Here is a 15,411-nt window from a genome sequence, read left to right on the forward strand (position 1 = left end):
CTTTTATCTTATTAAATTCTCAGCTGCTATTTGGAAAGGTCTAATAAGTTGTCAGTTTGGATCCTAAGGGAGGGCCAGAAAAATCTGACCTGTATTAGAATTTTACTCAGCTAAATTTTGTTAATTGTCTCAGCCCACTCTGTATTGACTAAAACTTTCAGTGGATGATAGAAATGCACCATGTTCTGAAGGGTAGCTCTAGATTTTCTTTACTGAAAATAGAAAGACCTAGAAGGTTCATTAAGTCTGAACATGTAATTTTTACAAGGCTAGTTAGGTGAGATGTATCTCACCATAACTGTCACAGAAGTAAAAGTGTAGGTATGAAAATGTCATGGTAAACAAGGCTGGACCTGTGGCTGAGATCTAAAAACTGAGGTACAGATAGAGTCACCTGGGGCCTTTTAAATATGCAATCTCAAGATGATGCTCCTAAAGTTTTTAAACCCCAGACCATTGCCAATTATTATTTTTCCTAGATATTTCATTAAACTCTTTACTGAAAATGCTGTAACTGATGGGTTTGCTGTGAACAGCTGCAGACCCTTTTCCAGCCCTGCTCAAGAACATGGTTTATAAACAAAGTGTGGAAAGCAATGGCTAGGGAATTATGAGCAAAATATTAGCAAAAGAAGAAGCAACAAAGAAAAGCAAGTGCACCAATCAGCAGGTATCCAAACATCAGTTGCAGGAAAAGGTCTCCAATGATGGAACATTTCAGAACTCACACAGTGAGCACAATCTTATCAGAAGTGTATTATTACTTGACAGTAAGGAGTACTCAATAAATGTACTTTTGTTTTGTCACACTGGACAGTCTTTATAATCCCTTAACCCTTGTAGTATTAGAAGTGTTAGAAGAGGGAGGAAAAAATGCAAATAAAAAAACAATTTTAAAAATTCATTAAAATTATTATGGAAGAAATTCAAATTTCTCTCTCCATGATTTTTTTTTCATATTGATCTAAACGCATCACCACCTTTTTAACACTCATATTAATATTAAAACTCTTAACATGCAGTATTTTTTAATATACCAGCATCAATACACAGTAACCTGATTCTAATTTATTGCTTTCATTTTATAGTCTCTACACACTGAAGAGATCTCTGATCTGCTTGTTCTGACAACAGAAGTGGCACATCTAAGAAACAACAATGTTAAATTATTGTTTGACTTCGTGTATTATTGCCAAAGAGGGATGTTTCTTGTCTAGGAAAGTAGTAAATGAAAGCAGTCAGATTTTCATGCTATTTTAAATCTTGCTTTTATAACTTTCAGTTTATTGTATAATCCCTAACAGTCTACTACATTTCCTTTTAGAAATAATTTTTTGAAAAGCTTCTATTTATACATGGATCAATGCCGAAAATTTGGGCATGGCAGAAGTACAAATGCAATTTTTAAATTTTTTATGGTTTTATACATGTACATGGTCAAGATTTGCTATAAACTGGGAACAGTCAGAAGTTAATCAGCAATAACTTCTACATCTTTATTAGCAGAGATTTTATCCTGTTTCTCAAATAACCAAACACAGATCTTAACAATTAAAGAACAACCTCTTGTCACCCAGGCCTTCCAAGGAGACAGAACACACACTTTATAAATTGTCTATAAATATACACAGATAAATAGGTGCTCCTGCAATATCCCAACATTTTCAGAATCCTCTTCCTTCCCTTTTCTCATTATTTAGTTGAACTTTGCTTAAGAAACCCTAAATCCACAACCCAAATGTCAGAACACACCCCATGCTGCTTGTATCCGCATGACTTGTACAAACTGCACAATGTATCTTGAAGTTGAGATGTTCCCACCTTGCTGTATTCTATCCTGTTTCTCAAACCATGTTAAATGGTCAGTTCTGAGAAGTAAAATCTCTCATAGCAAATAAACCCAGATCAAGAAAATTGCACTTCATACTGGATAGAAATTACGTCTTATACGTCCCCAAGCAGTGTCCTCTGTTTTAAAATCACAAATCACAACAGGTACTTGTACTGTAATAAATACAAAATGCTACACCTCCATGCAATAGAAACACAATTGCATTACAACTTTGAAAAAGAGAAGAACACAAGCAGTTTTTCCTATAAAACACTATTAGGTATTTTTTGAGTAAAATCTGTTGATTTCATTAATAACATTCTCACTCAGTAATAACATTGCTCATGCTAAGAACTGAGCGCCAATTCAGCAAAAAATATTGACAGACTATTAAAATTCCAAACACTCACAAATGAAATTACATATCTGTAATATTGCCTAATCCATTTTACACAGCCTTTAAAACTGATAGAAGGAAATATCTCAACCCTAGTATGGAATAAAATAGAGAGTGAAAATCTCCAGAAAAAAATAAACATTCCTCCACTTGCTACAAATTTGATTTGTAGCACTGGCAGTCAGGTGCATAAAATAATAAACAGTTTGGTTAAAATAAGCAAATTGATATAATGGAGGAAGGAAAAATGGAGCCGTAAAGGCTGTTTTCCTCAACCCCAGTGCAGTCACCCATCCTTCAGAGGAGATTTATTCTTTGCCTCAGAGAGGGAACATTGGCCACCATGGCAGGGCTCACTGACTTCTTTCTGAAAGTGACTTGGAAAACTCGATTTCCACCCAAAACAGATGCCAGCCATTAAAAGAAATATTATATTTTCCTGGTGTTATTTTTTTCTATAAACCAGGAACTAAATACAGCTGTGCTTTTATTATTCAAGACTATTTTTTTTTTTTAATTTGGCCATGGGAAGAAATTACTGTGAACCAAAATGTGCAAATAGAATAAGTCTCTTCTTTTATTCTTATGCTTTTTTCAAATTAGCTTAATACAGACCAGTTGAGACATACCATTACTCATTGACAGATATCAAGCACAACTGGATTCTCTGAGAACTGCATTAGCATGTAAAAAGGAACAGCAAACTGTAGCAAATACTAACATTCTGTTTGTTCTTGGTACTTGAAAAGCAGTAATTGTCCATATCACTGCAACTGACCTTCAGAGACCAGAGACTGTGGTAGGCAGTCCTTGCCAACAGACATGAAGTGACACATTTGCATGATGCAGCCATACACTGCCTTCCTTAGAATGTTTCCATTTTTCTCTTTCCACCATTTATTCTGCTGTTCATTCTAGCAATGACCTCTGCATGTTCTCTTTCATGATGCCATTCCCAGCATCAGAAAAGGCTCTAACACTTTAAAATTTCTCTGGCCACATTTTCAAAAACACATACAGTAGTAGTATGTATTTCTATTCAACAGAAGTAGAAATATAAAATTCTCATATCATTGATGAAAACAAAAGTGATATTGTTGCCCTTTTAAGACTTTTCTTCCCACATTTTGCATAGCTTGTCATTTTTATAAAATTATTCTGATGGCCGTGGCATTTCCTTAAGGGGCTAACACAGTAAAGTACATTTATTTCCCCATAACATAAAAAGACAAATCAAATACATATATATTACTTCTTTACCAGTGTATCTTCATACTCTTTGACAGATACATTTTTCAACTTTCCCTTAATGTCTAGTTTGCTATTGTATCTATTTCCTAGTGTACACTGCTGCTTTTTGACCTCACACAGTTTGCTCTTCCATTTCATACCAGCATTACCCTTTATATCAAGTGACTTCCAAATTACACTTTGCTGTCAATGAGTTATATTTCTGGAACATATTTTAAAATATTATGCACAATTCAAGCTAAGAAAAAGTGACAATAAATGAATATCAAGGACTCACAGGCTACTTTTCAGCAATATGAGTTATTGAGTCACAAAGTTGAATTTGACATGTCCACATCTAACCTAGTTTACATTTCCCTTAAGTTTATACAATCCAAGGTTTTATCATCCTCTTGAGATAGAAATGACCCCCAATTTACTTAAATGATCCCACAAATGTCCCTCATATACTCAAATCAAAAGTCCCTCAAATAAGGGCTTCACAGCACTAATTCTAAAGCTGAAAATATCCCTGACTATGCTCTGGACCTTACAGACACGTGTGCCAGGATTAGGTGGTTCAGGACCCACACCTGAACAGTGGAACTCACACTACAGGACATTTGCATTAATGGAAGAGGCTCAGCTATCCTCCAGTGATCCATGTTTGCCAGCAGAGGAAAACACTCCAGCTGACTTGGAATAATGCACTTGTTTGACCAAGAACTCCCAAAGGGACCAACACAAAATCTCCCTCATATCACAGGGCACTTATTGAAGTCAGGGTGTGTTTTTTCCAACTGGTTCAAGATTTCACTATAGATCTTCCCTTGAAGCCCTACTGATCAAGAATTCTCTTTTCCCTGGGCAGTCAGCATGGGAAGCAATGCAACTGCAAAAGCACCACGGGTGTTTTCCCTTGACTGTCAGAAGGTAAAGCCAAGGGAGCCTGAGGGATCCTTTCCCGTGGCATTTATTTCTTACAGCTCCAGGCTCGGGAAGCTCCAAGGCCTCCAGGTGTCTGAGGAGTGACAGCTCCTGTCCCTTGGGAAGTGCTCAGGAATCACACACACAGAGCACATTGAATTCACAGCACAAGGGTTCAGAAAGTATCCATCCCTATGAACCCAAGCTCAATAAAGCAACAAAATCAAACGTGGTGTATTTGTAGATACTCGCACTGGATTCCTTCTCATTTAAAGCACTGCTTCATACAAGAGCTAAATTCCCCTACAAAGCAAAGGACATCTTCTGAATGAGGTCTCGCCCACTCTTGCCTCATCAAGACCTATAAATATTCACATTTTATACAAATAGCTATTTTACTGTAATACTATATATTACATTGCAAGAAAAATATTATAAACATAATACAAAAAATAATTATGCCACCTGTGGAAGAGTCCTCTAATTCAGACTTTTATCTGCATGCAAAATATGTTTTTTCTTCTTTTTAGCAGTTAAAAAGTTAGTTTCACTAGTGTTAGTTTGTCCTGCTTCTTTGAGATAGGGTAGTATACCTGCTATTATTAATGAATAATCACTAAATTTACTTTGTCTGCTTTGACAAAAGGTATTAAATAGTAACTGTAAGAGGATGCCAGTTGGTTAAATTCACTAGTATATAAGCAAAAGCTAGCACAGAAAGCAAATAATTTAATTTCAAAAATAACTTATGGCTTGTTAAGCAAAGAAAATTCTCAATATTAAAAAACATTAATTACAAAAATGAGAAATAAATACATACATGGAAAAATTCTCCAAGTCAAAGTAAAAGCTGAAAATGATTGGCAGCAAATCAGTTTCTTTAGCCTGTCCAACAAAGCTGCAAGCCAACCTAGCATTTGGCAAATGAGTCCACAGAGCCTGGGGTGAGATCACAATACTTTATTAGGAGTTTCAGCTTCAGATGTGGTTATTGTTTTAATTCTCTGGAAGGCGACAGTTGGTTTGTGCAGTTATTTTAGCTCAGGGCAAAGACTGTGTTTGTCTGTTGCTCTTTATAAGTTCTGAGTTGGTAGGTTTGCTGAGGCTAATCTTTTATCAAACCATCCAAGAATTGTCTGATTTAAACCATAATCTGTTCCACTAGACTCTTTAAACACTAAGAAGATTTCGTTTTAAATAGAATTTTTATGTATAAGTCCATATATTCAAAAGACAATGTCAGTCATTACTTTGCCTGTATTTATAAATAATATAGATTTTTTTCAGTCTGTATCAAAGTCAATCAATGTTAGATATAATTGGCAGAACTCATTATTTTAAGTCAAGCATGACAGTTTTACAATTACAATATGTATTTAGTTTAAATTAATGTTGTCCCAAAGGGAAACATGAATTGTTCAAATCACTAATGAAGCTGGTAGCTGCTGGTTTACATCTCCCAACTCAGCCAAAGCAAACACGTTTTCAAGAGCTAAAATTTATTGTTTATGCCCTTTAAGTTTCAACATAATTTTTAAATATCTGGAAAATCCCTGCTAACAGTTTTACTTATAGTCCTACTTGCTATTTATCTTCTAAAACACTCTCCTTGGAATGTTCTTGAGTTTAATTCTTCTCTAAGTATAACAAGTCTGCCACCTAGTGCTTTATGGTACCTCTAGAACACGTTTTACTTGACAATTATTTTTTTACAATTTTATTGATAAAAGAGGTCATATTCTGAGTCCCTGAATGCATCAACATGCATGTTTTTAGTATTTAAAGATATTTCTTTCAACAATTTTAATTCTCCTTTTTGTTAAATTATAACATTGGTAACATAATAAAAGTTACTAAAAATTGGCTTATTTTAGAACTTTGGCTATGACTAAGCCCAGAAAAGAAAGAAAAAAAATTCATTCTAATAATAAGGAAAATAGGTGGGATGAACTATCTGACCATGTCAATAGGTCTAATAAGGCTAAATTGTATTTTGACAACATAAATAAGAGTGTATTTTCTTATCCTTTTGCTTTGAGACAGTATTGAGCTGATAGTTATAAAAATTCATTGGAAGTTGTAATACATTATCTACACTTAATAATTAAACAATCTTTCTAGTTACTACTACTGCAAAAAAAAAAGAATTTAAGACTAAGTCTCTAGTCCAAAGACCAGATATGAAAAAGTAATTAGACTTCTTAATTTTTAGCAAGTTAGACAAATTTTTAATAAAGCAGATAAAAGAAATAAGTGTTTGAGGTTTTTTTCTTTTCAGGCACCACATACACTGCATAACAATATGGTTTAAAAGTTTTAAATTGAAATACAAATTAACTATACAGCAATTGTATGGAGAATAGGTATGGACTAGCACTTTTCTTTACTTTTCCCTTTCTGAAATCCTGATGTGTCAGCACTAGTGGGGCGAATACAGCTCCAGGACTGGACTAGAATCCTTATGAGGCTCTTCAGCCAGAAGCAAAATTTGCTTTTTTGTCCCCAGCTCCCTGCACAGACACCAGATATTATCTTGAGAGTTTTTACTGAATGTACATTTCATAGTTTCTCACCAATTTTGCACATGAAAGTATCATTCTTCATCTTTGTGAGCTGCTGACATACTGAGGGAATTGCTTATTGCTATCCTGTCTGTATTTATACCAAGGAAAGAAGCCATAGTCTTATCAGCTATAATGATTTTATGGCTCAGAGTTTAGAATGGCAGAGCAAAGCCATAAACCAATTATTCAGGTCAATCCCAAAAAAGTCATTGCAACATGTTTAGTAGATCACATATTCTTTCCTGTGGTTTACTTTAGGGAGAAAAAGAGCAACTAATAAAATTGAGCCATTAAGAATTAAAAAAAAAAAAAACAAAACAAAACAAAAAAAAAAAAAACCCACTATGACTACTGTTTTCCTGCTAGTAATAATGTTGGGGTTTTCTTATATATAAGCTAAACTTTGCAGTGTGCTCTCTGGCTTTCTATTTCCTCCCTGTACATCCATAAGACTCAGTGGAAAACTCAGAGGTGCCAGTGGAATGTGCACACCTGACCCCAAAGGCTCCTGCAGATGGGCCTACCACCTTCCTTCCCTGCATGTTTCATCCCAGAAGAACAGCTGAGAGTGTTGGTCAGTCCCTGTGTGAAGCCATCCCGAAATGACATCCCATAAAACACTAAGGTAAGAGAAAAAAGAAAGAGCTCTGGAAGGAAACACCTACAAAACAGTTAAAATAAAATTTGTACATTCTTTCAACCTTTTTATATATAGATATTAAGACCTCTTCTTTTTTAAAGGCTAGAAATCCAACAAATATCTGGATCAGGGGCATATGATCAATAAATAGGCTTTAATTCCACAAAAAGCTGCAAGTGGTTCAGTCCCTCCCCAGTTTAATTCTTTTTGCAAATGACCCATCCCTCATGACCTCTTAAGTTTTAGGTTCTCTAATCCTTCTCAAAGGTCAGGTTCTAATCCCTAAAAGCAGACCAGTACTGCAGTATGGGAAATTCTACAGTGTTACACTGGATCTATAATACATACATATACATATATATTTATATCTACATAATCTATATCTATATATATATAATGCAAAGGTAAGCTTCACCTGATTTTTCTTTGCATTCATAGATAGTCACAGTCCCACAAAACTGTCTGTCCAGCCAAAAGATGAGCAATAGATGAATAAAAATTGTTCATTTATAGCAATTTTTTTACAATGTGACTACATTCTGGCTCTACATTGCTAAGGAAATCTTCTGGAATGCCTGAAAGTTTCCCACTGCAAAGTGTGCTGCCTTGTAATTCACAATTGCTGCCTGTTTTAAAACAGCAACCAGTCTGCAGGAGCAAATGGAAAAGCTCTTCCCTGTCAATGGTGCTACCCAGAAAGAATACAAAAATGCTTCTAAACATTTGTTTAAAAGGATAAAAAAAGGGGGGGGGTAGGGGGGAAGCTAAGGTATCTAAATCCATGTGCATTTTTTCAACTTCATTGTCTTAGCTAGGAATTTTCTTAGTGGACGAATAGGAAAATCTTGAGCGCTCAGCTCATGAAAATTCTAACTACATGCAGGCAAACAATGTGATTTATACTGGCAAGACTGATTTGTTGTAAGCTTTTATGCTTCTGCATGTAGCAATATTAGAATCAGTTGTACTTCTTGTTTGATATGTTGCATTGGAATTCAAAATAATGTGCATAAGCCACACATTTGGAAAGTTTTTGACCTTAGAATTATAGCTATCTAAGAGAGGTTTATAGTAGAAAGTACCACATCCTCTCAAAACAAGTGATTGTTAGCATGCCTATAATTCAAACCGTGCATTGTAACACATCACAAATTGTAAATTTAAACTTTCATTTTCTCTGGAACACCAGATTAACCACTTCTCCATTTATGATTTAAAGCTTTGTGTCTGTATACAACCCAAGTGAAGATCACAGAAGTGGCATTTTTCCCAGTGATTCCTCCCAATCTGTCTAAAACCATCTGGTTTTGCTGCGTGTTCCCTTGCACCCAGGAGCTCAGACTCTGACAGCAATGCATTCCTAATGCTGATGTGTGAAGAACTAATGCAGTCATTTGGATGCACACTTTGCTATCGAGGTGTCACTGCCATCCATCACGCTGGCCCAGACACCATGGAGCAAAAACAACAGCCAATACAAATGTATCATGACAAAATGTTGTATTTATGGTTTGTGTACATGCATAAGTCAGCTGCACAACCATCTCTGGCCTCCACTCAGGATTCATTTCTGTGGATTGAATCAGCTTCCGATCATTCACGGCAAGATTGGCTCCCAACAGAAAGGTCTAGGGATGCAGAGCCTCCCTGTCCTGAAATACAGAGACAATCCAGAAGCAGACCTGTCCTCAGTTAACAAGGATGTTTACATGGCCAAACAAAACTAAAATCACGAAGCTTTCTTTTGCATTAATACTATTTTTATTTTGTATAAGAAATCTTTGATACGGTCTCCTCTGATATTCCTAAGCCATGGCACACTGAACACTTCCAGGTCAAAAAATCCTTCCTCTTGTGAAGTTCTAAGCTGCAAATTGTTGGCTGTAAAGAGAGAATTACCACTATATGTTTGTCCATTTGCTACAATCTTCCTGTGGCATTTGTGTTCAGCCACTCCTGACAACAGGGTACTAGAATAGATAGATCATCATGCAGCTGCTCACACATTCTTATACATACAGTACTTTTCTAATTTCTATATTTATGAGGCTTGTTCTCATTCTCTTGCTCTCCAAGAAGTTGTGCTTTTTCAATAACACAATTCAGTGACAAAGAATGATATTAAAATAATTTTTAAAAAGCCATGTACAATGATTTTCACACAAGATGGATAATACACTACTGCATGCCCAATTACACATTTCTTATTCCACTTCTATTAAGTTTTCATAATTTAAAGCAGAACTACTCTTGTCCAGTGCTGCCATGTTTGGAATTGTCATATGAGAATGAAATCTGATGTTTAAAGCACTGCTCCTCTGATCTCTAGGATTTGATGGCTTTGCTGCTCTGTCTTGTTTATACTTTTGGCATAGTATCTGTATTTAGATAAAGTCTCTACAACATTTCAGTGTTACCTCCTATGTAAATTTCATTTTCAATCATGCCAGACCCATCTGTAATCTTCCTGTGTTTTTATCTGTGCTCAGATCACTTCTTCAACCACAACACCATCCATGTACAGAATTCAAATTCTGTTTACTTTCCTACATCATCATGAAAGGAAACAAATAATGAAGAGACTAAAACAACCTGTGCTCTCCCAGTGGCAAGCTCTGTTTTCATTTACCCTCTTAAACCATTGATGTCGCTACCTGCAGCAAGACCAGCCTGCTCCCCCTTCCTAGGCTCAAGGATGGCAATGACAGGCAAGAGGGAGCAGAGGACTAGGCAAGGACTAAGTAAGATTGGCAGAGAGCTGGAGGAGATGAAACCAGCTGAGATTCCACAGGGTAGCAAATATTCACAGCATCCCAAGCTGCAGAAAGTTCTGTAAGGCAACAGGCATTCCTCAGTGCACATCCTGCTGCTAAAGAGAAATCCAGGTCATCCAGTATCACAAGAAAGTTATCTAGACACTTGGGATTAAATCCTGAAGTTTTGCTCAGAAGAGCATTCCAATTTAGGGCAGTATTTCCACAAGTGAAAAAAAGGGCAAAATTTAAATACTTAAAACTGGTCATTTTGAAGATAGCTAAACTCAAGCATGTGACTAAAATTTTTCCTGAAGAAGATCCTAACCATGCAGCAAATTATTATCTGCATTCACTGATTTTTATTCTAAGTAATAGAAACAGATGTGCCTAGAATTTTAATTTCTCACAACCTTATGCTGCTCATAAATACATACAATTTATTTTTCCCCCTCTTGAGCAATAATAGTCATGTGTTGTAAAAAATACTCTTCAAGGAAAAGTAAAGTGACATTTTAAGTGTCTAAAGAGGAAGTTTCTTAATGAGGAGTGAAATAAAGCACAGAAAAAATACCATCCAAATGCCTGTCTTGCACAAAACTGAAACATGGTATGGACATATTTTAGAATATAGAACAAATTAGAATATAGAACAAATCTCTTCATGATGTGTGTATATATATTTTTAATACATGATTTAGCAGGAAATGGACTGTGCTGATAAGAAACTGTCATCGAAATCTTAAGCCAGTCAGTTATGCAAAAATTAAGATTATTTCCCATTATGATGCACCATCCAGCAAATCAATGCAGTCTGCCTATTACTACAATAAAATAACTCTGAGAATTGTTTATATGGGATACTTTAAAAGGCTGGAAGTATTAAAAGAAAATGTATCATTTCAAAACAACAAGATCTTTAAAATATTTTGAAATCTGACAGAAGACAAATAACAGTAGTGAGTTAAAGGTGAAAGGGCATCTTGAATACAGTACAATTTGTCTCCAACATGATTTATAGACCCAGCCTGAAACATGATAGCAAAAAAATAAGGTTTTTTCATGGAGGTGCCTGAGGTCTACAAATCTCATTACTGTCATTTCTTTTCAATCTCTTAAATTTAATAATATTTATTTTTAAAGGACAAAACAAACGTTGACACACATATCCAAAATGGCCTATATATAATTGTGTTCAAAGTATGAACTTCTCATGTACTCACTCTAAACCTAAAAAAAATTATTTATTTATTATATAGATACAAAAAATTATTCTTCTAAATATTGATATTTCTGTTTTAAAGTAAGATGTTTTTCTAATGCAAAAAAACAACAAATGGAATTGAATTTATTGATCCAGAGTATCTTTAAGTTTTAGGGATTATTTTCAACTTGGTCTACAATATTTAAAATTTATGTTCCAGCTTAAAGTATTGCATTCGAACTTATGTTGTCTGAGAGGAAAAAAATCAAAAAAAACCACACCAATGTTCTTTAATAGCTGGCAGGAGGAATAAATGTTTTAGGCCTAGAGATATGTCAACATCTGTAATATAATATGCAATTTACTATTCTGTTCTGTAAAACATACCTTGCAGATGCAGACCATATAAGGTAAGAAAGATTAGCAAAGAAAATAAACATTCCTTTATTAGGTAAATGATGCCTTAAAGAGACTCTAAAATAAAATTGTTGTATATGTTGTAAAATAAAATGCTAAGAAAACAAGACCAAAAATCAGAAGAGAGGTTATAAGTGTGTTCAGACATCTGTCTTTATGTATAAATTCAAGTTTGAAGTAGGGATGATTTTAGAAACAACAGACAAATGGATTCAATTGTCTGACACAGAGCAGGTACGTGCAAAAGTCACAAAAGCTAAACAGAACACTAAAATAGTGTTCTCCAGCATCCCATCTGTTTTTATGATGATTAAAATTACTATTGAACTTGATATTGGCATAGTAAAATTGGCACAGCTCACTAAGGGATTTCTGCACATGGGTAATAAGCATTCTCATCCCTTCAGGTCCTTCACTAAGACTATCAAAACTGCAATGCTTCAGAGTAAATTTGCCAGAGGCACCTTTTCTACAACATTAAGAACATGGAGACAACACACAGCCTCCTTTTATGACACTGTGGAGAGGAGCTGTGTCTCATGTCCCTGGGAGGCAGACTGGCTAAACCACTCAGAATGTCCCAGGGAATAGTGCTGTTTATACTATTTGCATTTCTCCATCACAAATTCTGCCTTTAAAGCATTGACACAATTACTATTCCTTTCATTCACATGTGATGAGATACAGAGAATAACCCCGTGGTTTGGTCAGTCCCTCTAAGCCAGATGAAAGGAATCAACTTTTGGTAGACTTTAATTTGTGTTCTTGTGGACAAAGTAAGAGAAGGCCAGTAGGGCATTTTATTTTTCAGTCAAAATATCAATGTGCTCAATTTTGGAAAATCTCCAGGAACTTATTTTGTTTTTCCAAGGAAATGAAATTATCATATAATATGTAATCAGCATTTCAATATGTAGCATTAAAAATACAAGTACTCACAGTAGCATGTTCCCCTAAGTGGATTTCCAAGATACCTATTTTCAGAGTCACAGCTGCAGGGGGAAAAAAAAGACAAAACCAAACATTCCCATTAAACACAGTACAGCTTTAATAAAAACGCAGCTAGAATATTTATTCAAATAGCATGAGTTTCAGTACTACCAACACAAATACATGCAAATAAGTATTCAATATAGTTCTTAAATGAGGGCGTGCTACTTTCTGGAGGCAGCTCTCTGTCACGTAGGAAACCCAGAGTGGCCAGGCTCTTGAATAAAGAGCTTCAGCCACCTGCCTGAAGTCGGTGCCTGCTGCAGGACTCAGGGCAGGAATTCTGCAGCCACCCTAAGCACTGAATCTCCTTATCCCTGTCCACCCAGTCACAGCTGATTCTCTCCCTGGTTTTGATCTGGCACAGCAGCATCTCAGCTACTTAACTCCCATGAACTTCAGTGGCAATTGCTCCTCTTCACTGACCACCCAGGGCACCAGGTGAAATTCAAACTGAATATGATGTACTGATGCTGCTGACAAGACATGTACATGATAAGGGCTGGAGAAATAGCTTTCTTATTGAATAAGATGAGATATATAGCTATTTTCAGAGACATGAAATATCCTACAGAAATTCAGTGCAAATTCAGTTATATAACATTACTCTAAAAATGCCAAATATCTTACTAGAAAATGATTAATCTGCTTTAGGTTTCCTTGGCTATTTCATGGAAGTCTCCAGCAAGATTACAGTTTTCTCTTAAATATACAGAAAGATTCACAAAACAAAGAGAAAGCTAATCACTGCCTATTACATTTCATACAAATATTTTCCCTGGGGTAATCTGAATCATTTAGTATCTTGGACTATCTTTTCATTACTTTATTCTAACAAACTTAATTTGGAAGGAGATACTCTTGCTGTTATTTGTGATTGGTATTAAAAATACATTCTAACTTGGATGTCATATCATTTAACAAGTTTCAGATTTTAAAATATTTTGATGTTTGCATTTCTGCTGGCTTCCTCAATAGTTTCTAACTGGTGATTCCTAACATACTCATTTTTGTTAAAAAATAAGCAGAAAATCTCTTTGACTCTTTGTTACAATACCATAAAGAAAATAATCAGCAGTAGCAATAAAATCAAAAAGTAGAAAAAATATGTTCTGGACTCTGCCCTAGTGCACTCCTGATCCCAGTTAGCATGAGAACTCTTTGCAGGGTCAACTATACAGAAATTGAACACTTTTTTAATATAATAATTGTAATAATTAATCCCCAAGAAAACAAACCCCCCCTATGCTTCAAGTCTAACTGCAGAACACAATCTGTGGTCTTGTTCACAAAGACACTCTCACCCTACAGTCCTTTCCACAGAATTTATAATTTGGAAGACAGAATTAAGAATTTAGAAGAGAGTCTGATCCTGAAGTAACTCCCTTGCATGTACTTGAAAAGGAGAAAATCTCTCAAATAGTAAAATTGGTCTGCCTGAAAAAGTTTTTTTCTAAACATGACAAACATTCTACAAAGAACAGCTTGCTACTGAAACAGTAAAAAATATATTCATGTCTGAAAGGGCTTTTAGGTTTGGAATTCTGAAAGAGAGCTACAGGAAAGGGACCATTTTTAAATCAAGGGTTTAAAATAATTCACTTTTCTTTATGTAAGATTGCCACATAAATGAGACAGTGTATCATGTAGCAAATTATAATAACATTGGAAGAGGACTATTTTTCCTCTTGAATTGTTTCAAATGCAAAGTAGATTAAATGTAGCCAGTGTTTAGAATATGCTGGGAGTTTTATACCTGAAGGGAAAAAAATATAAAAAATAACTCTATTTAGAGTCTGAGGATGAGGGCAAGAAACTTCCCCTGCTGCTCACTGCTAATGGCACTGGCCTGTGTATGACATGGAAGAGCAATATCCAACTCCCAACAACAATAACTTTTCCATGGGGAGAAAATAAACAAATTCCTCTCTGAACTCTTGCCCAGTCACAGCACTCACCTGTGGTGTTTTGACCCTGAGAATAAAGGTCTGGGTTTTTTTTTTTTTTAATTTTGAAAATCTTAATGAAAAAAGACAGCTGTTTCCATACGATTTCCCTTCTCCATTCAGCTGCCCTTCTAATCAGATGCAACCATCTCCTGTAGATCAATAAGTGCCAGAACCCAGGGATTTCCAGCATCACATATACCTTCCTTGCATTTTTATTTCTATTTATATCACAGAAAAAAACAGGAACACGAATACATGAAATAAAAATATCTATAAACTCCATCTAACATAAGACAGACTTCATAACTTACAAGAACATACAAAGGAATGGTTAATACAAAAATTACTAGGTTCTAAATATGTTGCAATATACAAGTATTCATTCAAATCCAAATAATTACCAATTCCCTGACAATTAGAGAAGTGACCTTCAAACATTGTGAAAACAAAATGGCAATGCAATTTTACAGCCCTTTCATGTGCGATGGAATGATAAAATATGCACAGTA

The 15,411-nt window shown here is 35.2% G+C and overlaps 1 protein-coding gene across 4 annotated transcripts in view; it reads right to left on the reverse strand.

Annotated features, from left to right (window-relative positions):
• Window positions 1–15,411, reverse strand: part of ATRNL1 (attractin like 1) — a 433,916-nt gene that overhangs the window by 263,514 nt on the left and 154,991 nt on the right. For all 4 annotated transcript variants that reach the window (XM_053949025.1, XM_053949022.1, XM_053949023.1 and 1 more), the window contains exon 21: window positions 12,903–12,955. In XM_053949025.1, the coding sequence (XP_053805000.1) occupies window positions 12,903–12,955 (53 nt within the window). The remainder of the gene's footprint in view (window positions 1–12,902; window positions 12,956–15,411) is intronic.

The sequence above is a fragment of the Vidua chalybeata genome, chromosome 8 (genome assembly GCF_026979565.1).
Source record: "Vidua chalybeata isolate OUT-0048 chromosome 8, bVidCha1 merged haplotype, whole genome shotgun sequence".
NCBI classification, from domain to species: Eukaryota; Metazoa; Chordata; class Aves; order Passeriformes; family Viduidae; genus Vidua; species Vidua chalybeata.